Source organism: Thermobia domestica, chromosome 3 (genome assembly GCF_964235325.1).
Source record: "Thermobia domestica chromosome 3, izTheDome1.hap1.1, whole genome shotgun sequence".
NCBI classification, from domain to species: domain Eukaryota; kingdom Metazoa; phylum Arthropoda; class Insecta; order Zygentoma; family Lepismatidae; genus Thermobia; species Thermobia domestica.
In genome coordinates, this window is record NC_137456.1 from 120,760,668 (window position 1) to 120,781,680 (window position 21,013).

The window sequence follows — 21,013 nt, forward strand, 5'->3', positions numbered from 1 at the left end:
AATCCTTGGACACAATATTCTTAACCGCAAACTCATACCAAAAAAAAAAAAAAAAGATATTATGACAAGGTAGCTTAAAGGATGTTATCGAAAGTAAATTAATGGACATTAATTAAAGCAAACTAATGGATATTAAGTCAAATAAACTAATGGATGTTAAGTCAAGTAAACTAATGGACGTTTTCTCATGTAAACTAATGGTCGTTAACTCAAGTAAACTAATGGACATTAACATAAGTAAACTAATGGATGTTAATTCAAGTAAACTAATGAACGCCAACTCAAATAAACTAATGGAGATTAACTCAAGCAGAAATTTCAGCCGTCTTTATCCGTCAGCACAATTACATTGATTCTATTTACTTTCCTTATCGTTCATGAGTTTCCGTTGAATACTAAATTGTAAGGTTGTATTGTGTATAGCACAGTATATTATTCTTAACATTTAATTACAACTATTTATAGTAGATTAGATTTTTATTGTTAACTAGATAACTGTGCTAAGTACACTACAAACTTCATTTTCTATATTTTTTTCTCTTTGCAGAGCAAGGATCAGCACCAGAAGACGGTTGTTTGCTGACTCTGAAGTAGTCACTCGTAAGATTCTTCATCATACTTGATCACATAGGAATTCTCGCCTCAGAATTGGATGAGAGTTGAATCTACGATGCGTGTGTGACTGTGGAAGAGTGTGAGTGATCTGAGTGTTGTAACTTTTAATTTTCCTTTTTAAAAAATCTTCTCCATGTTACAGTGATCCCCTCATCGTCTTCTTCCCGGTCTTTTAATACTTGTTGCTGATAGCGACTTAAAAATTAGTAAATGTGTGTGCTCGATGTGATATTTACTGAGCAGTATTGATTGATCTAAGCAAACAAAACTGTATTTATATGACGAAAATTTGTGAATACTGTATTACGATAATCAGTCATGGATGATGAACTACCTAAAACGTCAACTGTGTTAAGACACGCTTCATCTAAAATTCTTCGTATTAGGAAAGTAATATTTATAAATTATTAAGTGTCGTTTCTTTTTATGTATTTTACGTAACACCATGACATCAGATGCTGAAATTCCTGGTCTTGATTTTCCCGACTGCTTCACGGAGAACTGTTCACTGTCGAATATTCAAGGTAACACCACATGCAACTTCACAGGCAATTATTCATGCTACGATGGATGTCCAAGCACCCAATCATTTTGGCTGCTCTTCAGTCAACAAGTAATGTATGTATTAGTGTGCGTTGTTGGCCTTATCGGTAACAGTTTGGTTATCTATGTTGTATTACGCTTCTCCAAAATGCAGACTGTGACCAATATATACATCGTTAACCTTGCCATATGTGATGAATGTAATCTTATAGGGATCCCGTTCCTTGTAAATACAATGGCTGTTAGGAGCTGGATTTTTGGGAATGGAATGTGTAAAATATACATGGCTAGTACAGGGGTGAATCAGTTTACAAGTACTATATTTCTTACAATTATGAGCGCTGATAGATATATAGCAGTGTGTCATCCTATATCAGCGACTAAATTAAGAACACCATTCATATCTAAGTTAATTTCATTGGCAGCCTGGACAATTAGTGCCATCATCATGATTCCAATATTTAAGTACTCGTCCATCAGAGAAGTAGAAAATAAAGTTACTTGTAATATTTTTTGGCCTGAGTCAAATGGTGGAGCACACGGCAAAGCATTCATTATTTATACTTTTGTCCTGGGCTTTGCAATCCCGTTAAAATTAATGTTTATTTTTTATGTTAAAGTGATCCTTAAACTGAAAACTGTAGGTCCCAAAAACAAATCAAAAGAGAAGAAAAAGTCACACAGAAAAGTGACCAAACTTGTTCTGACGGTTATCACCGTTTACGTCATTTGCTGGTTACCTTATTGGATAACTCAACTGTCACTTGTTTTCGGAGAATCTGCATGTCATTCCACAGTGGTTGTGATAATCTCTTTACTCACGGGATTTCTTAGTTATTCCAACTCAGCTATGAATCCCATTTTATACGCTTTTCTTGGTGACAATTTCAAAAAGAGTTTTGTCAAAGCATGTACCTGCGTTTCTGGCAATGAAGTGAATGCGGCTCTCAATGCAGGGAATAGTGTGTACCAGAAAAGAAAGAAAGGGTGCACCGAAAAGCTAAGGAGTAACAAAGGAAATAGAGGCTCAGAACGGGGTGCACTACTTAGAGATGGTACTGAGGCCTCAACAGGGATTACAATGACGTCACGTTCGAACTTGACATTACCAACCAGTCTAGAGAAAGAAAGCACTACCAGAAATGGAACACACACAGAACAAACGAATGAACCAGAAGAATCGGAACAGAATATTGCAGTGTGTTCTTTATAAAACAAAAAGGAATCATTATATCCAAAACAGCACCAAAAATGTATACAGCCAAGTACAATTTTATTCAACACTCTGGGCTCCAAAACAAATTAGCCTTTTTCTATCAATATTTCGACCAATTTTACCTCTGGGCAAATAACAGATTTAATATCGAAGCACCAGTCAATATGAGCACGTCCAAATTCACGTATTTCTTCTCCATAAATACGTTGGATTTCTTTCACAAACACTAATGTTAATACTTAATCCTGTCACATTTTTAACCAAGATGATTATCTGGGTAATCAAATGGCGAAAATACTGAGAACGAATTGATATTTTATTTTTCAGTGTTTTGAAAACAAGCATCGTCCTAACAGCAGAAGATTTGTGCTTTTTTCTAATGTGCGTGAGTGTACGTGTGAAATGGAATGATTGTCTATCTCTAGTTTCATCTGGATCACGTGCCACTACTGCATGAGGATACGTCTAAAATTACAAACCTATAGCCTATATATATTTATCAACAGATGGTGGATAGTCGTCGAAATATCAGTCACGTCTACCGCTGAATTATCGTCAGGTAAATTTATGAGTGTTATATAAGTGCTTTATCTCTACCGAGAGTTTTAAGCAAGCGAAAAGAAAAGACACCTCAATCAATTAGAGCTTCACTAACTATAACTGCAGTATGTTAAATTAGCTTGTTCCTCAATGGTAAGACAAAAATAAAGTCATAATAAATATATTTCGCTTTATATCATCAACTAATGTAAGGTACCCAAAATTCAAACAAATATTTTGAAAATTTATTTTGGCTATTGTAAAATAAAAAAGCAATAATCAAGCTATTTGTTTAAAAGAATAGAAACGGGTAACATAGGCACCACACCACTATTATAAAAGTTTTCCTATAAGGAAATAACATAGTAAAGAATTTCATAAGGAGATCTGAGCTAAGCTCTACGCTACAACCAGGAAGTATCAGAATCCCGGAAGAAATTGATGCTGGTTGATGCGAAGAATGAACTCAAAAGTTCAAATTAAAATCTGATAATAAAACGTCAACGTTAAAAAAATTCATCTAAGCTAAATTTACCAGTATATATTACATCTATTTACAATATCAAGTAGATATAAATAGACATAATAGTTAAGTTTCTGTGCCAATACAATTTAGTAAATTTTTGTAATTAAAATAATTTCAAATCCATAGCTTGTAGTGTGGTGTCAAAAATATTAAGCAAAAAATGTTTTATGTTATTTCATTTCTTATCTTAAGAAATTCATTAAGTGTATCCTTAAATTGTCATAATTACAGTATTACAAATTTCCAATGAGCTACGCTTTGCCCCGAAGCATAAAAGTTTCTAAAATCTTAAATTATTTTATTTTGAAATTTGTAGCATACGTTACTATTGTTAAATTTTGTGGACGATCAGTCATATGTTTAGTAATGGCATGCTTATATATATATATATATTTATATGTATAGTTGACTCTCGATTCTCCGGCCTAGTTCCAATAAAAGTCTCTGTAATAAAATTAGGAATACTTTTTGCATAATATGTTCGACTTGCAACGCATTTGTAAAAACGCGAAGAAAAGCAGTAATTATCAAGGATATTTTAGTAAAAGACTTTCAAACCTTCTTTTTCACACTTGTGTAATTATTTATCAATGAACACTGAAGCAAGTTTAAGTTATATATTTAAGAATTGGTTCTACATTTTATTTAGTGTTTTGTTTATTTTTAAAATTATGTATGTACTGTACATATATATACAGCGTACACAATTTTATGTTTCCTGCACTATCTTATAATGTGTACAATATTCTTATTCTTAGAGTTACATTTCTGTAATTTTAAAATTTGCACTATGGTACATAACAAACATTTATAATGTACTGGTCTGTACTATGAGATCAAAACACATGAATGAGAACGGGTTTCGACACAAGCAATTGTGCTTTTAATGGTATGAATGGGTCAAGAAATGAGTAATTATGTAACTCTAGCCTATCCTACTTTTTTCTTTTATCTTGCCTTTCCAGCACATTAGGCCGAAATAGTCGAGAGTCTGCTATATTAAAAAGAACATAATACTGACATTTTTACGAGATAACCTTTCACTCTTTTATTGGTTACTAGCTGAAATGGCACTTTACAGGGACCAGATCTATGTGAACAAACCGAACAACGAAAGAAAAAGAACACTTATTTTACTGGTGGATTTGACACTAATATCGGCCATTTTGGATTATTTTTACATGTCTCTGTATTTTCCCCCGGTGACCCCCGGCGCGCAGCCGAATGAGCTGAATGGGAAGTTAATGCGATCCGAGGTTCACCATTGATCTTAGCGACCGCGAAAACTATGAATGTGATATTTAATTTTCTACTACTTTTACATGTCCCAGTAAGCGTCTGAGACCCCCTGGTTCGATTTTTTAAAAAAAAGTTTCGTCTTGGTCTGGAGTCTGTGACCAAGATTTAGTAACTCTCGGTCCACTCATCTGGTTCTCAGGCCGCACACAGACAGACAGACACACAAATAAACTCTTTATTTTACTTATATGAGGTTATCTTTCATTTGTTATTTATAAAAACAAAAAGAATAAATTAATTCACAGGGAAAATATTCCGTATATCGTGATAGGCAATCTAAAGTACTTATTCAACCTGGACCCAAGTTGGCATAAAGGCAGACCTTCACTTGCCTAGTACACATGTGAAATATTTGCGTATGTAGACCTCCGAAAAATGGGTGATTCCTGAAATTGCTATTTAGAGCAAGAATTAGAAAAGTGAGTGTAAAAAGCTAACTAACGTGAAACTTATACCTTTAAAAAATATTACGACAAAACTGGTTCTGTCAACTTTTGTAGAAGTTTCCGGAATATTGGGAAATATAGAATGTATTTTCTTTGAAGAATGACCTTAATTTCTTAGATTGAAATCGACTAAACATAATGGTTGAAAATTAACCTTTCGTATTCCGAGCCGGCTTTACAACGAAACTCCTTTGTAACTGAAGCAGCTTTTTGAACGAAATTCAATATTCATAGTTATTTTCGAATGCCAGTCACTAATTCTATAATCGTTATAGAGATATGAAACGAAAAGTAGAATACGCAGAAGAGATCAAAGATTAATGACAGGTATGATTTATGCTCACTCTAGCAAGCGTAGCCTAAGGAACCTATCAGAAATTGAATAATTTTTATCATAACGCTTTCTGATTTATCCCTTCCTGAGGCTACTTTCCTCTCTTCCTCCCCGCAAAGAAAAAGCAGGAATGGTTCTGAAATCTGATAGACATACCAAATTGAAGGAAATAAAGTGTTCCCTTTGAAAATCATGTAACTAGCACTCAGAAATTAAATCTATTTCGAACGTGGATTTCTTGCTTTTTTCTTTTTTTTTTTTTTTAGCAATAAAGGAAGATGCTATTCCGAACTCACACTATTTCATGTTAACATGTTTCACCAAATCATAAAAAAAGGGAAGAATATATATATAGTTACATGAGCTTCTACGAGGTTACCTGAGTAGTTGGTTGAACTCAAAAGGCTAAGAAACTACTAAATTATTCCCACTAAAAGAATTAATGTAGCACCAAGATACTAATGTAACGTGCATGTACATTAAATGTACATTAAGATTTAAATGTACATGTACATTAAGATGTTAATGTAAACCACAACTTGTGTTATAAAAAAAAAAAGTTTTTCAGGTGTTGGTATATGTTAATTGATGTGTTTTAAAGGACTCCCTCGTGGCTATATGGAGATCATATGTGTCTCTGCCGCGCGGAAGGCCAGGATTTGATTTTCGGTGGAAGCTCATCTGGTTCGGATCATACCTTCAACTGTAGGTCCACGTCTCATATAGCTCGGTGCTGAAACGGATGCTAAACTCTAAACCAATCTAATTGGTGTTACAATGTGTCCTCACTGGTATTAGGACACACAAATTGTGAGGTTACAGGACATCATGTTATGGTACTTCTATCTACATCACTTATGATATTTATCACGAGAGGCGTTACTGCCTCATCAAGCTACCCATTGCTCTTATGCATCTGTGATGAGGTGTCTTTGATGTTCAACACCACGACTTGTTTCTTTTTGGCTACATCACCTACATTCTTTTTCCCTACATATTTATCACGAGAGGCGTTACTGTCTCATGCTAACCACTGCTCCTACTGACCTGTGACGAGACAACTTTGACATTCAACACCACAGTTTTCTTTTTTTTTTTAGTTTCTTGTTTGAAATAATTTGATCACATTAATTCAGTATCCATCGTGCCTACTATTAGTACTGCAAACAGATAAGTTCTACTTATTGTTGTTATAAAAAAGTAATGATATACTCAAGATTGGTTTCCTCGAAAGAAAATATGTTTAATTCCTTGTTTCATAAATTTTCATTACTATGTTGGTGAGGTATGCTATTCACTAACAATATTTGTTGATTGTATATACTACTTATATAAAGCTTGCTTGAAGCTTTTCGGTAGAGATAACGCATTTATATATACATAAATAAAAATGTAGCAAAAGTTATGTAAATTAGGAATCAGCTTATGCTTGTTGCAGTATATACGTATATGTATGTAGAATAGCCATGCTTAGAACAAAAATAATTTTAATTGCGAATTTAAACTGAAAATTATTAAAATACAATATATTTTATTTATTGTTTAAACGAAAATAAACTTTACATATTATTAGTAATGCTTACCTATTTATTGACTGCAGTATAAAATGTTTTTTAAAAATATATTTCTAGTTTAATGTAACGAAAAACTTAATCAACTTTTGATGAAATAAATTGATATTGAAAAGAAATCCGTGTACATGTTAAATATTATTATGCGTAGAATATTTAATTGAGTTGATGATATCTTAATAATTTTTCAGTAGATATTTACAATAATTGTACGTAATAAGTTGTTAATACATATAAGATCTTTAGTTGTCAGAATATACAAAGTGGTTTGACGGAAGATGCATATCAGGGGAGAGAGATTGCCTAAAATGCTGTAAATTTGTAGAGTGCTTAAACGTCGGATGAATGTAACATTATATAATATAGTAATTAACATATTCTTCCTTGGAAGAAAGTGAAAAAAAAAATTGTGCTTCGAAAAGTGAGCAAATACGATTTAAAATAATGATAGAATACATTTTGTCATACGACAAAATGTGCGAAATACATAGTATGTACAAAATTTGGATTGAGCGATCTATAACACACACGACTTGAACTAGGGGGAAGAAAAAGAGGTTGTTGGATATAGTAGGAACTGAAATTTAAGAAAAAAATATTGCTCGGAAGGGAGAAGAAAATGCATGAATTGTGTCAGGGTACGAGTTATGAGAAAATAGCACAAATATATTTTAATATAATAATGAAAGTTTCAGGAAAATTTACAATTAATATGTTTAATATAAATGCAACACTGTATTACCCAAACATGCAATGCCGCGTTCGTGCCTTTAGTAATGATATTTTCATTGATATTTAAAGAGCGTTGGCGAAAGATATGGTCTCAAATATATATATATATATATATATATATTTATATATATATATATATTTGAGACCATATATATAAATATTAAGAATATAAATATTATGAAAATGTTTATACAAACTAAAGAGATAATTATTTGAAGGAGAGAAACACACAACAAGTTAACGCCCTCACAAAAGTTAATATGGAACGTTTCGATCTCATGGTGACTTATGACATTTCTCTAACCTTATCAATTAACAACATCAACTAACTTTGATATAGTTCGTATCGTAGGTTGATGAGGTTAATGAAGAGCTGTACTGATGAGCTCGAAATTCTCAGTATTATTTTTTCTTTTGAAGACTACTTTGTTTTATATATATAAAACAAAGTAGTCTTCAAAAGAAAAAATAATATATATATAAAACAAAGTAGTCTTCAAAAGAAAAAATAATACTGAGAATTTCGAGCTCATCAGTACAGCTCTTCATTAACCTCATCAACCTACGATACGAACTATATCAAAGTTAGTTGATGTTGTTAATTGATAAGGTTAGAGAAATGTCATAAGTCACCATGAGATCGAAACGTTCCATATTAACTTTTGTGAGGGCGTTAACTTGTTGTGTGTTTCTCTCCTTCAAATAATTATCTCTTTAGTTTGTATAAACATTTTCATAATATTTATATTCTTCTGACGTTATGGGCTTAAAAATTCAAGACGTAATTTAAATTCAAAATGTAATGTTTTGGTTTCAATGAAGAAGTAATCTTTTCACCGAATATACGTTTAATAAGCCTCTTTTATCTCGTTTCTTTCTATGTAAACATCACCGTTCTTCTTTAGTTTCTGCATCTGTCATTTACATGTATAACTCCACAAAAATGGAAGGCATGTATCTGCAAAATGTAATTATTTTATCATTTCTTATGTGTTTTAAACATTCTCTTACGTACAACTATAGCATCTTCTCTTATTTACTATAACATTGCGTGATATTTTAATGTCCACTTAATTTAAATTTATTTTCATTCCAAAGTACGTTTCTCAAGCCAGACAGATGGGAACCATAGTCCTTTTTATTCGTGTGATGAAATATTGTGTAGTATATAAATTTAATCCATTTTGTAATGTATTGAAGAAAATAAGCATGTGCCAGAAAACATTTTTATTCCTATATATACGTTAATTGCGAAACAAATAACGTAATTCATATAATACTGACTGAGTAGTATATCGAATAACATGTCTCACATTGTAAAGATTACATGAATTACAATATATTACTGGTCTTCGATTGTTCTTGGAAGATTTTTTTTTTAGTATAAAAGGTAAGTTTGCAACTAAATCTAGACAGTTATTTTGAGAACCTGCTAAAAGAGGAATGATTTCCGCTGCGCCTAATTGGGTAGCCCAGCTCTTAGTGTAAATATGTTAATTTTTGTCACTCACTTAGCATATGACCTCCTTCAGTTGAAGCTCCCTATTAGATTGAGTTCAATTATGATTGGTTATAGGAAATTGTGAGGTAAAGTACTTGGTGGTCTTGGGACGCTTCCTGACACTACTGACAGGAAGTAAACTCACTATAATACTCGATGCCGACACGTGATATGCCTGTTGAATCTTACTCACTAAAGGAACTCCCTCACCAGTAAGTATAACGGGAGATCGACTTTGAGCAATTGCGCTATGGAAGATTTTCCATCACGACCTCCATTTTGAGGAGTGTTAGCAGCAACCGTAGAAATGGTGAAAGGATTGTTTTGATAGTGAGTTCCAACATATCGTTCTACCGGTAACTAACTAGTAGGAGAACTTCAATCTTCCACAAATCAGGTGTATCCTAGTTAACTACTCTACTCTTGGATTGGCATAAGATATAAGATACACACTCAAAATTAGCACCAGAGCTCCTCCGCTGCTAAGCGGTTAGCGTACGAGCCTTTGGCGTGGGAGGTCCGGGTTCGATTCCCAGCGGAGCTCATGTGGTTCGGATTCCACATTAATCAGTAAGTCCCGCCTCACATAGTCTCGCTGTTCAAAGGAACATTAAGCTCAAAATCAACTCAACTCAACTCAAAATCAGTATCTTTCAGTTAGATTTCTAACGACCCTGTGACAGACAGGTCATGACATTGAGAATGATACCAAATCTAAAATCTGTTTTTACAATAGATCTGGTTATAGTTTCCTTCTTTAGGTAAAATTGAAGCTGCTTCCTAGATTTTAATCGACACCGGGGAGAGATCACTCGTTCTCTAGGTACAGTGATAGAACATTCTAGACTGACTTCAAATGATGTCACTAGTAGATAGTATTGAAGAATCGGCTTGGTAAATCAAGAATATTGAATCCAATTTTGAAATTGTTCGTTGATAACTTCTTTCTTTCGTGGTTGAGACGCAGGAAATTACAGATATTCGAAACACCTGACAGATGCAGGAAACAAATATAAAATTGTTGTGTTTTCTTTACGGAGTCAATGAAACATTATGGTACTCTTAGTATATTCTTCATTTCTAAATAATTTTATTCATTTTTGTTAAAAAAATAGTTAAGACGTATCAATTGTTGTACTCGCTTGAGTTACCTATAACCAGGGCCCGAATCTTGTTGACCTATAATTTTCTAAAAAGTGACCTATGAAAAGACACTAAAATTCCTGTAAAATGACCCTAAAAATCACAAAAATTGACCTTAAAACTTGCGTGTTTTAAAAATGTTTATTTCGTTAAACATTGACTATTTTAAAAATATCTATTAGATTTTAATTAACGTTTCTCACTCATATTCACAAAGTTTTGTTTCAGTTAGTTGCAGTCCATTGATCATTTATGTCCATTGATCAGTCCATTGTACGGCATTGTACGTACTGAATGCGTCAATTCACTCCCGAGTTGAAACTAGGAAGCACTCTTAAACAATAAAAGTTTGCAAGTGTAGACTACTTGAGAATAATAGATAAAAACTCTGTTTAAAATCATTGAACGCCTTCTAATCCATTTTTAGTTATTCACGTGATCACATCCTTTGTGGTCAACAACCCAAAACTATCTGTTTGGCCACCTACCAACCCACACTTTTCGTCATCCCGCTACAGCTTTGTTTTCATTAGCTTGTTAAGAATGCAGTTTTTCCACCCCAATAATCAGGAAGCATAAAAGGAGATGATTTAACTTCGTCTTTTTCACATCTGTAAACAGTGTTCATTTTAAGATTTACTTATGTAGAAGAAAAAGAATAAAAAGGCCATAAGTAACCTAAAAGTGACCTTAAATAGTGAAAAATGACCTGAAACTTCAAAACGGCAAAAAGTGCCCGAAAGTTGACCCTAAAAAATTATAATTTTAAAACCTAGAGTTGATGGATAACGTTTTTATTTGAACTTGCCTTGTCCTATGCGTAACCGAAAAAAGTTAACTTGTCAACAAAATCCGGGCCCTGCTTATAACCATAAAATTCCTCATAAACCTGAAATTAAAACACAAACAACACAAAACAACAGCTGGTACGTACATATGTGAGAAAATAATCAAACTTTTTCAACCCAAATTTTGTATATTACCTAACTTATAAAACATATTGGATGCAGAAGAACACAAAAAGCTAGCTAAAACAGCGGAATCTCTTCATAAGTTCACGTTGAGCTCATACAGTACATAGCCCACAAACGGATTTCAAAAGTAAATATAAAATAAATTGTATGTTTAGAGTAATAAGAGATGAGCCTAACGATCATAAGCTAATTCTCATTTCCATTTCTAACATATGCACCAAACAAGATGTCATCATTCACAGATTAATTGCTAATGTAATAAAGTGTCTCTGATAGTTTGCTCCCAGCTTATTTAGTAAAATGACTAACTTTATTACTCTTCACATAATTAAACCTACAAAATTCTTTAAAACTGCGTCGTCATGTAGTGGTACAAATCTTTTGATTTTTTTGCCAACACAATTTTCCCATTTCTCGCTACAAAGTCAGAACAATGTTTGTGCCAGACATCATGAAACAAAGCGCGCTTTCCCCAGTTTTCAACTCACACATCTGTAGAGTCTTGTAGATACCTGAGTACAGCATATATTCAAAAGATATTTTTTTTTACGAGGACAAACTTCAACGAATTACCAATACGATTACGAATTACCAACTGCAATTACTAATATTCTGCATTCAATGAATCGACATAATTGAAGTAAATTAATATATATCTAAGATAGATAGGTAGATAGATAGATATTAATTTACTTCAATTATGTCGATTCATTGAATGCAGAATATTGGTAGTTCGGTATAATATATATATATATATATATATATATATATATATATATATATATATATATATATATATATATATAAAGATGATCAAAATAAGAAAACAAGTTCAGATGTACACTCATGCCCAACATGATTGTCTCATATCTATAACTGTCTTCTTGTAAGAATATAATTTGATAATGATTTTGCAGGGTACTTTTAATACTGATACTATGTGTATAATAGGGAAATATATATTTGTAGTAAATTTCATAGGAAAAGAGATATAAATACGAAAATTAGATTGAATAAAACAAAATGTTAGTAAATGGACAAGAAATATTTATTTTCGTTTTATTGTTCTTATTTACTGCTCTTTTGACATTAAATTTTCCACATACATGTCTTTGCCGATTATACACATGCTAACATTATAAGAAATACCGGGCAAATTCGTTATCAAATTATATTCCTACAACAACATTTTATAGACATGCGACAATAATTTTGGACATGAGTGTACCTGTGGGGAAAATTCTGTAGTATCCACAGAGCCGTCCAAACGTGTGTAAAAAAAATCACAAGAAGCATGGCAAATATGTGATCGTTCCTTCATTTAACATGAATACTACTCATTTTCGATTTGTTTCAGAAAAATGAAACATTTTTTTTAAAATACCATCTACCTGAATACTGTTATTAATGCTTAATAGTTACTTAAAAGTGTATTCCCGTTACCCAGATCCTTTATACGATTCGTTGGACTAATATAAAGATTTTCTGAAACATGTATATTTCGTTGGAATGCATACTAGTTCCTGGATAATTCCCTGAATCGCTTGCAATGAGTTCCATAGTCTTCAAGCTAGGCCACTATATATATATATATTTTTCATTTTCATTTTTTTATAATTCTGAGCGGAGGCGTTTTAATCTAGGTTCATTAGAACTTGTTTCCTTGAAAAAAGTTTTTTGTCCCGCAGGCTACATATAGTTAGCAGACTTATTCTTAATATTAACCTGGTGAATATTGAACTAATATACTTAGACTTATTTTGTAAACAGTGTAAGCCTATCTCTGAAATATAATTTACAAATTCTCAGAATTAACTTCGATTTTAAGAGAACAATTATAAAATTAACATATTACATTCAGTACTTCTTCATTAACACATTTTTAATGAGTCTAAAGAAGTACTTATTTATAATATATTTATTATAGTTTATTTATAATATGAATTTTATTTGAAAAATGTTTTGCTTCCGATACTACTGCCAAATGATAACGCACTCTCTGTGAAAGGAAAACTAATAATATATTAATACATATTACAAGACTAGGAGGAGGCTGCTCCATAGTAGAGCGCTCATATCTTGTGCTAGGAATCCCTCACTGGAAGTGAGTTTGTGGTAGACAACACCATATCTGTGAGTTTTCTCGTGGTTCTCTCGTTCCTTCCCACATTTTCATTCCACCAAATAGTTTATAATCTTTCACTTTCTTTAATCATCCATATCCTTGACACATTTCACTTCATTCCAAGACCAGAATGATTCCTTTTACGAAGATTATGAATAACAAGAAATTTTCGTTGAAAGTAGGAGCAAACGATTCCCGTGATAGAGTTTCGTGTAAATTTGTCAGTTCACTAGGCAAATAATGCTTGATTTCAAATAGAAAAACTTCAGGATTGTAACTCTAGCTTTAAACAGATAGTACATTTATACACTTTGGTTAATCATTTTTATTTTAAACCTTACAATAGTTGTAAGTTTAATTTCAAACATCTGTGTGAAAAATATGCAGGGTGTTTCAAAACAACACTGACGTTTGGGAGGTGATTCCTGACACCAAGATAAGACGAAAAGTATAGAGCAACGTGGGTGCATAAATGCTTCCTTTCGGAGTTATAGGCTGCCGAAAACATGGAAAAATTAAGTCCAAAGGCACATAGCTCCAAAACTAATATGTGCGCTATCCAAAAATACATGTTTCAGAATCCTAAGGTACTCACGCAACAATTTTTATAGAGGCAGTTTGGATACGGGCATATAATTTGAAGTACTCACCAAATACCTCTATAAAAATTGTTGCGGAAGTAGCGCAGGATTTTGAAACATTGATATTTAGATAGAGCATATAGTAGTTCCTAAATAAAGTCTTGGTCCGACTACGGTAGGTCCCATAGTATCAGAGCTATGGACTTTTAAAGTGCTTTTCTTCAGGTTTCTGAAGTTTATAACTCCGAAAGGTAGCATTTGTGCACCCAGGTTGGTCTATACTTTTCTTCTTATCTTTATGTCAGAAATCACCTCCCATACGTTGTCGTTGTTGTTTTGAAACACCCTGTATATTGCATGACAATCCCACATTAACATTATGTAAGATGTTAAAAAGAAAATGCAATTAAAGGCAAATTGTAACATGTAAAGATTGAACTGAGAAAGACTTAACAAGTTTGAAATCAAATATGGCACATGTGTTCATTATCCAAGCTTATTAATTAATACGAAGTTGTAATATTAAAAAATACACTACTACCATTACTACTGTTATTAGCAATACAAACACTAATGATAATTAGTAATGGACAACACGAAGTATGATAGTAGAAATGGAAGTGTACAGAAAACTAAACAAAACAAAAATAACTTGAAGTAATGTGTCTAATGGTTAGAGACGATTTAAAAGTGTACGCCAGCACGAAAAGCCAACTAAGGAATCTATTAAAAATCACTAAAATGTTCTCGACAGATGTAAGAGTGAATTTATAAAGGCAATCAAGAAAGTTATGTCGCTTTTTCATCCACCAGTTTTGAACATCAATATGTCACCTAAGACGTAACTGGAAGATCAAAAATAGTCACCATCAGCATGGACGACCTCCTGCCAATGTTCTAGAAGGCCATAGTTTCCACCGCGGTAGAACTTGGTGTGCCGCGAAGCGAAGAAGGATCAAGTTCATTTTGCATCTCTATTAGGGATTTGAATTGGCGTTCCGTAACTTGATTGTTCAAGAAATGGAACAGGTGTTATCGGACGGTGCAATGTCCGGGGAGTATGGCGGATGCAATAGTGTTTCCCATCCAAGGCGTAGAATGGTGTCTCGGGTCATTCTAGCCACGTGAGGCTTAGCGTTGTCCTGTAACAGGAGGTCCCCTTTGCGATTCAGATGTGCTGGCTCCAGGGTTTTGAGTTTTTCTTGAAAACGGCTCAATTGCTGACAGTACATAGTTGTATTGATGTTCTGACCAGCTGGTAGAAGTTCCTTATGCACAATGCCGCGAGCAGTCCACCAAACACAGGGGAGGACCTCCTTCTGGTGCAGTGCAGGTTTTGACTGTTTTGGAACCGGTTATGGGATGCTAACCAATGATGATCTCGCCGTGGAGCTTGGTACAGGATCCATTCCTCGTCACGTCTCAACACCCTGTCCAGAAATGGCTCCTTCCTCAAACACAGCAAAGAAACACAGGTGTCTTCTCGTGTTGCCTTCTGGCCCGGAGTCAAATCGTGTGGGACCCATCGACCCTACTTGTAGTGCTTCCCAAATTGATGGATTTGCTGCCGAGTGATTTATGAACTCACACTGAATTGTAGTCCCAGTTCTTCACATGTCTGGGCACTGTTCGCCTCAATTACTGCCTAATAACCTTTGTTTTGTACATGTGTTGGTCTTCCGGCACGTGGTGCGTCTTCGAGTGTTTCAATCATCATCCTTAAACTTGTTAAACCACCAGTGCACTGTTCACGTCGTCATGACACTCTCATCAAAGGCCAGGCATATCTTCCGCACCGCTGTAGTGGCGTTTGACCCAAGTTTGAACTCGTACAATATGACGCTCTGTGGAGGTCCATGGTATATCCAACATACTCTGTCCTTAGACATGTTCACGGTGTAACTAAACTGCCACAACCAGGTAGTATGTTGGATATACCCACATTAACAACTGACCTTCCTTCGCCTTATCTCCATTCGCATTCAACTCGCGTTTTGAGGGCTAACTGAACACATACCTCCACAAAAGCGACAAAACTTTCTTGTTTACCTTTATAGAATAGAGAAATTTAAAATAGTACAAGTAAATTAAGAGAAATCAATAAACAAAAATATCAATGAACCACAGAAGAGATAATAAAAGACATAAAACGAAAAAAAGTATGCATGTGTCTATATGTTAACCAATCCAAAAGAACACGATGCAGTAATATAAAAGAGAAAAATAACAAACTCACCAACAAAAATCGAAAGATTCGAAAACTATCTTCAACATTAAGAACATAAGCAGTACTTTAAATACCGGTTTTATCGTACTTGTTTGGAGTAATAAAATGGGAAGAGTGTGAACTAGCAGACTTGAAATGAAAACCAAAACAATATAGACAGAGAACATATCCTACATCCACGAAAGGAAGAAAGACGAAGACTAATCAATAGCCGAATTTACATTAGAAGCAATTCTACGAAAAGCAAAACACTTCAAACCTAATAGAGCAATAGTAACAGCGGACCACAAATATACATCACTCCACCTAAGACAGACAGAAGAATCGAAAATGATACAAGCATTACAAAAACAGAATATATAGAAGATCAAGAATGGGAAATTAAACCAATAGTAATATCGGATACCAGAGTGCTCCACAAAACCTTGAAAAAGATAGTAGCATTGATTGAAATTGAAGACATAAATAATACAGAAGAGTGTAATATTTGACACATGCAGAGCTATAAGTAATTTCCTGCTAGCCCCAGAATGAATGAAAAAATATATAAAAACAATAATATACATGAATAACCTGTGTATTATTATATTGCTTACTCGCAAGTCAGATGAGGAGTGGAGAAAATGCGAAATAATAATAATGATGCTTGGTATTTCTATCAACATCTTTATTTTCATTTCTGCAGCAGAATGATCACCCTTCTTCTTACTCATATTTGTCTATTCATTGGCATTAGAAAATTAATATTACAGTATGTTAAGCTTTTGTTGCCCAATTAAAGGTTCAATAACTAATTAATTATCCAAATACAGGGTGTTCAAAAAGTTTTGCAACCATCTTTGAAAACTCATATTATTTCTTATTATTCTTTTATATTACGTTTACAACATTAAATACTGAAAGTAACTGCGATTTTGTTCTTCATAAAACTGGACACTACAAAGATTTTGTTGATAATCCTTTCGAAGGATATCTATGAGATCTTACGAACAGAGCAACAAATATTGCACTTCGTATTTCTTAATATCGTGCGGATGAATACTGTAGAAGAAGCTCTTTAGGTATTCCTTCAAAAAGAAATCCAGTTTTAATCATCGAATTCTTTCCTTTCTGGTGTTACAGATTCCATCAACCAATGATAATAGTCTTTTCTTACATCCATGGCTTCATACTGGAGTTGCTCTACTGCTCTAACTTTATAGAGCCACAGTTTCAAACAATTGTGCAAGGCTGTTTATGGACTGCCAATGGAAAACCCGGACTAATTCGAAAGTCGTCGCACTGATTTTTTTTCTGCCTCACAATGTAGCTTAAACACCGATCAACTGTTCTTCTCTTATCAACCTTTGTGACCGCTTCTCGGTGTGTCTTGTTCTACAGCCGCTTGATGAGGATTTGGTAGGAGAATCTGTTCCATTCTTTCCTGTGAAGACCCTCGTGCTGAAGCATAACTGCTGGTACGGATATATTCTGTCACAATGAATATACACCGTTGCAACGTATAATCCATGGCTACTCGGCGATAGCACCCGTAACAAAACATAAACAATTCATGAAATTGTTCATAAGATTACATAACTTTTTGAAAACACTGCATTATTTTCTTTTACATAGTGGAGGTTAAACTACATTGAGATGTATGATCTACGTTAAAATATATCTGTCATATTTCCTTCGTGCTTGAACGCCAGGATCTGTATTTTCTTACAAGTACGCTTCACATTAATTGATTTATGTACCAGCAGCGATTGTACATAGGACGAGAGTGTGATATGAACTACTATAGTGTGTCCGAGGCTTTTTCACCGGTTCTCTCGTGCTCTAAAATCATTCGCGTTAGCGGTTCGTATTCAGAGTGTTTAGTAGAGCCATCATTTCGAACCTTATGGTATTTAGTTCATAGAGAATGAAAACATAGACCAGACCTTGTTTTAAACTCTAGTTTCCACAGCGCCAGAATGCATTTTTACTTTATTGTATTCTGTGCTCTATTTACTTTAATTTACTCAGCAGTTTATTCTACTACTTTCTTCTGCTATTTTTCAGGGAACTTCTTAATTTCTCTTTTCCCAGAACATTTAATCTTTTTGAACAAAAAAAAAGCTTTGGATTTTTCTTGGAAATTTAATTTTCTTCCACTAAAAGGATTTGGTTAAGTATATATACTGCAGTGCGCTATATGATAAATACGACGGAGGAGTCAGAATATCATAACCAAGTTGTAATAGATTTAACTTGATGCTTTTGAAGAAGTATTTAATTTTGTAGTATATTGATGAAAGATTATGTATTTTGTGTTGATTAATTCAGGATGTTTATCGTCGGTTACTGCATAAAGTTTCTTTAAACAAGAATAGGTGAAAGTGAGGTACAATGAAAAGAGGCACATTGAATAATCGTATGATTTACTCAGTGACTATCGGAAGTGAACATTTCAAACTCAAATGGTAGCAAAACTGTGGTAAAAGTGACATTCATACTAGTTCGCAATCCCTACCATACCAACTGTGATTTCTGTGCTCCATACGGTTTATTGGAACCTTTCTGACGGAATGTAGAATTTTGAAGTTTATAATTGAAACATAGAGCTACTTAAAATGTTCACTCAACAGAGAAGAGTTGATACAAATTATAGGTTACAACTCTCTTTCGAAAAAAAAATATTATGTATGTGTAAATTTCATATCTCTTAACGAAGTTTGTTAATTTAGATATTATTCTTAGTAGCTACAGACGGGGTACAATGATACAGTTTGATTTGTTGTGCAATGAAACGTTTCATTACGACCAGTTTCGATTGTTTCATTGTATTTTTCTACAAGTATTAAAATTAGTTCTGCTACATACAGAAAAATAAGCAACATGACTTCGGTCGCACCAAAAGAGCGAAGTATTTGATACTAATTTGCTGTTGAATTCTCACATGTCAATATTCGTTGAGCCTCTTGAGGCATTTCGTTTGGCAAAAGAAAGCTTTTTTATTTTAATGTAAGTATACAGTGATATGGTTTGGGTACAAAACCTCGCGGCGACAACGTCTCGGACCAAAACCTCGCGGCTCAAAATCTCGCCGGGCCGAAACCTCGCCTGGCCAAAACCTCGCCGCCCAAAACCTCGCGGGACAAAATCTCGCCGGGCCAAAACCCCGCCTGGCCAAAACTTCGCCGCCCAAAACGTCGCGGGACAAAACCTCGCGGGGCCAAAACCTCGCCTGGCCGAAACCTCGCCACCCGAAACCTCGCGGGCCAAAATCTCGCCAGGCCAAAACCTCGCCTTGCCAAAACCACGTCTTCCAAAACCTCGCGCCCCAAAATATCGCCGGGACAAAACCTCGCCTTGCCAAAACCACGTCTTCCAAAACCTCGCGCCCCAAAATATCGCCATACCCAAAATCTCGCCTGACCAAAATGTAAATGTTCCAACAGATGATAAGGATGACGGTATAAAAGACGCTGTTTCAGAAGAAGTATCACGGGTATTTGACCAAGTCCCGCGATACCATATGAAAATTCTATTTCTGTATTAGAGGATTTCAATGTGAAGGTAGGGCAACAGAATGTTTTTAAACTGGTTATAGGGAAAGAAAGTCTGCATAAGGAAAGTAATAACAACTAACGGGGTTAGTTTCGTGAACTTTAGAACATCCAAAAACTTAAAATTTTAGCAAAAATCTAATAATATTTATGAAAGTATGAAATAATATATGAGTTTTTACGACGTTCCTTGATTATGTCCTGTAGGTTAAAGGAGACGTAGATGACCAGGATGAAGGAAATGATCGAATAAAGAAAGTAGGAGGAAACGGGAATAACCCGAGAAAGCCCACGCACACGATGTTTTGTATCTTCTTCTTCTTCTTCTCCTTCTTCTTCTTATTATTATTTGTAATATGGAATTGCATATTAAGAAACTCATTGGGTAAATTTTAAATAAAAGTTTCATTCGCGGCGATGTTTTGGCCCGGCGAGATTTTGTCCCGCGAGGTTTTGGGCGGCGAGGTTTTGGCCACGCGAGGGTTTGGCCCGGCGAGATTTTGTCCCGCGAGGTTTTGGGCGGCGATGTTTCGGCCGCGAGATTTTGTCCGTATCCCCAGTGATATTTGTCTCTCTCGAATATAATGTCAAATTTACAGTTTTAGCACAGGCATAAATACAAGAGGTTTATTATCATTGTACCCAGCTATTATTCTATTGTGCCCCGCTATTTGGATACTATGAATCAATCAGAATTCTTTTGAAAATAGTTTATGCTAACCATTTATGTTAAGTTTAAAGTATCTTATTTCACTAAGGGCAGTTGTCACAAAATCAAGTTTCTCAGGAGAAGCAAAAACACGAAATCAAGGTGTGAACTTTTTATTAATTTTACATTTCTATTGAAGTTGGAATGTTTTACACATTTAATATGAATACCTATTTATTTGAAGTGATAATAAAAGCATCTTTATGTTGGTCTGAATTAATAACAATGCCAGTTTTAGTATTATTATTACAGTTAATGGACATCAGTCTCTAGTTTCCTTTCATCTCATTCGGCAGGTGTCCAATATGCATTAAAACTATTTTTTAAAAACAATACGAAAATGGATTACAACATGAAGAAAATACAAAAATGGATTACAGCATGAAAAACAGTACAAA

The 21,013-nt window shown here is 34.1% G+C and overlaps 1 protein-coding gene across 2 annotated transcripts in view; it reads left to right on the forward strand.

The window, feature by feature from the left end:
• The first annotated feature begins 690 nt into the window (after positions 1–690).
• The window catches only part of LOC145680685 (somatostatin receptor type 2-like), a 72,000-nt gene continuing 51,677 nt past the window's right edge, over positions 691–21,013 (forward strand). The window contains exon 1 of one of the 2 annotated variants that reach the window (XR_014130660.1): positions 691–2,933. Coding sequence is in view for 1 of the 2 variants with exons in the window: in XM_081751575.1 (XP_081607701.1) it covers positions 1,061–2,371 (1,311 nt within the window). In the remaining variant the exon portion in view is untranslated. Of the gene's footprint in view, positions 7,418–21,013 lie in introns of those variants that run through there. The other variant, XM_081751575.1, reaches the window with a different exon arrangement.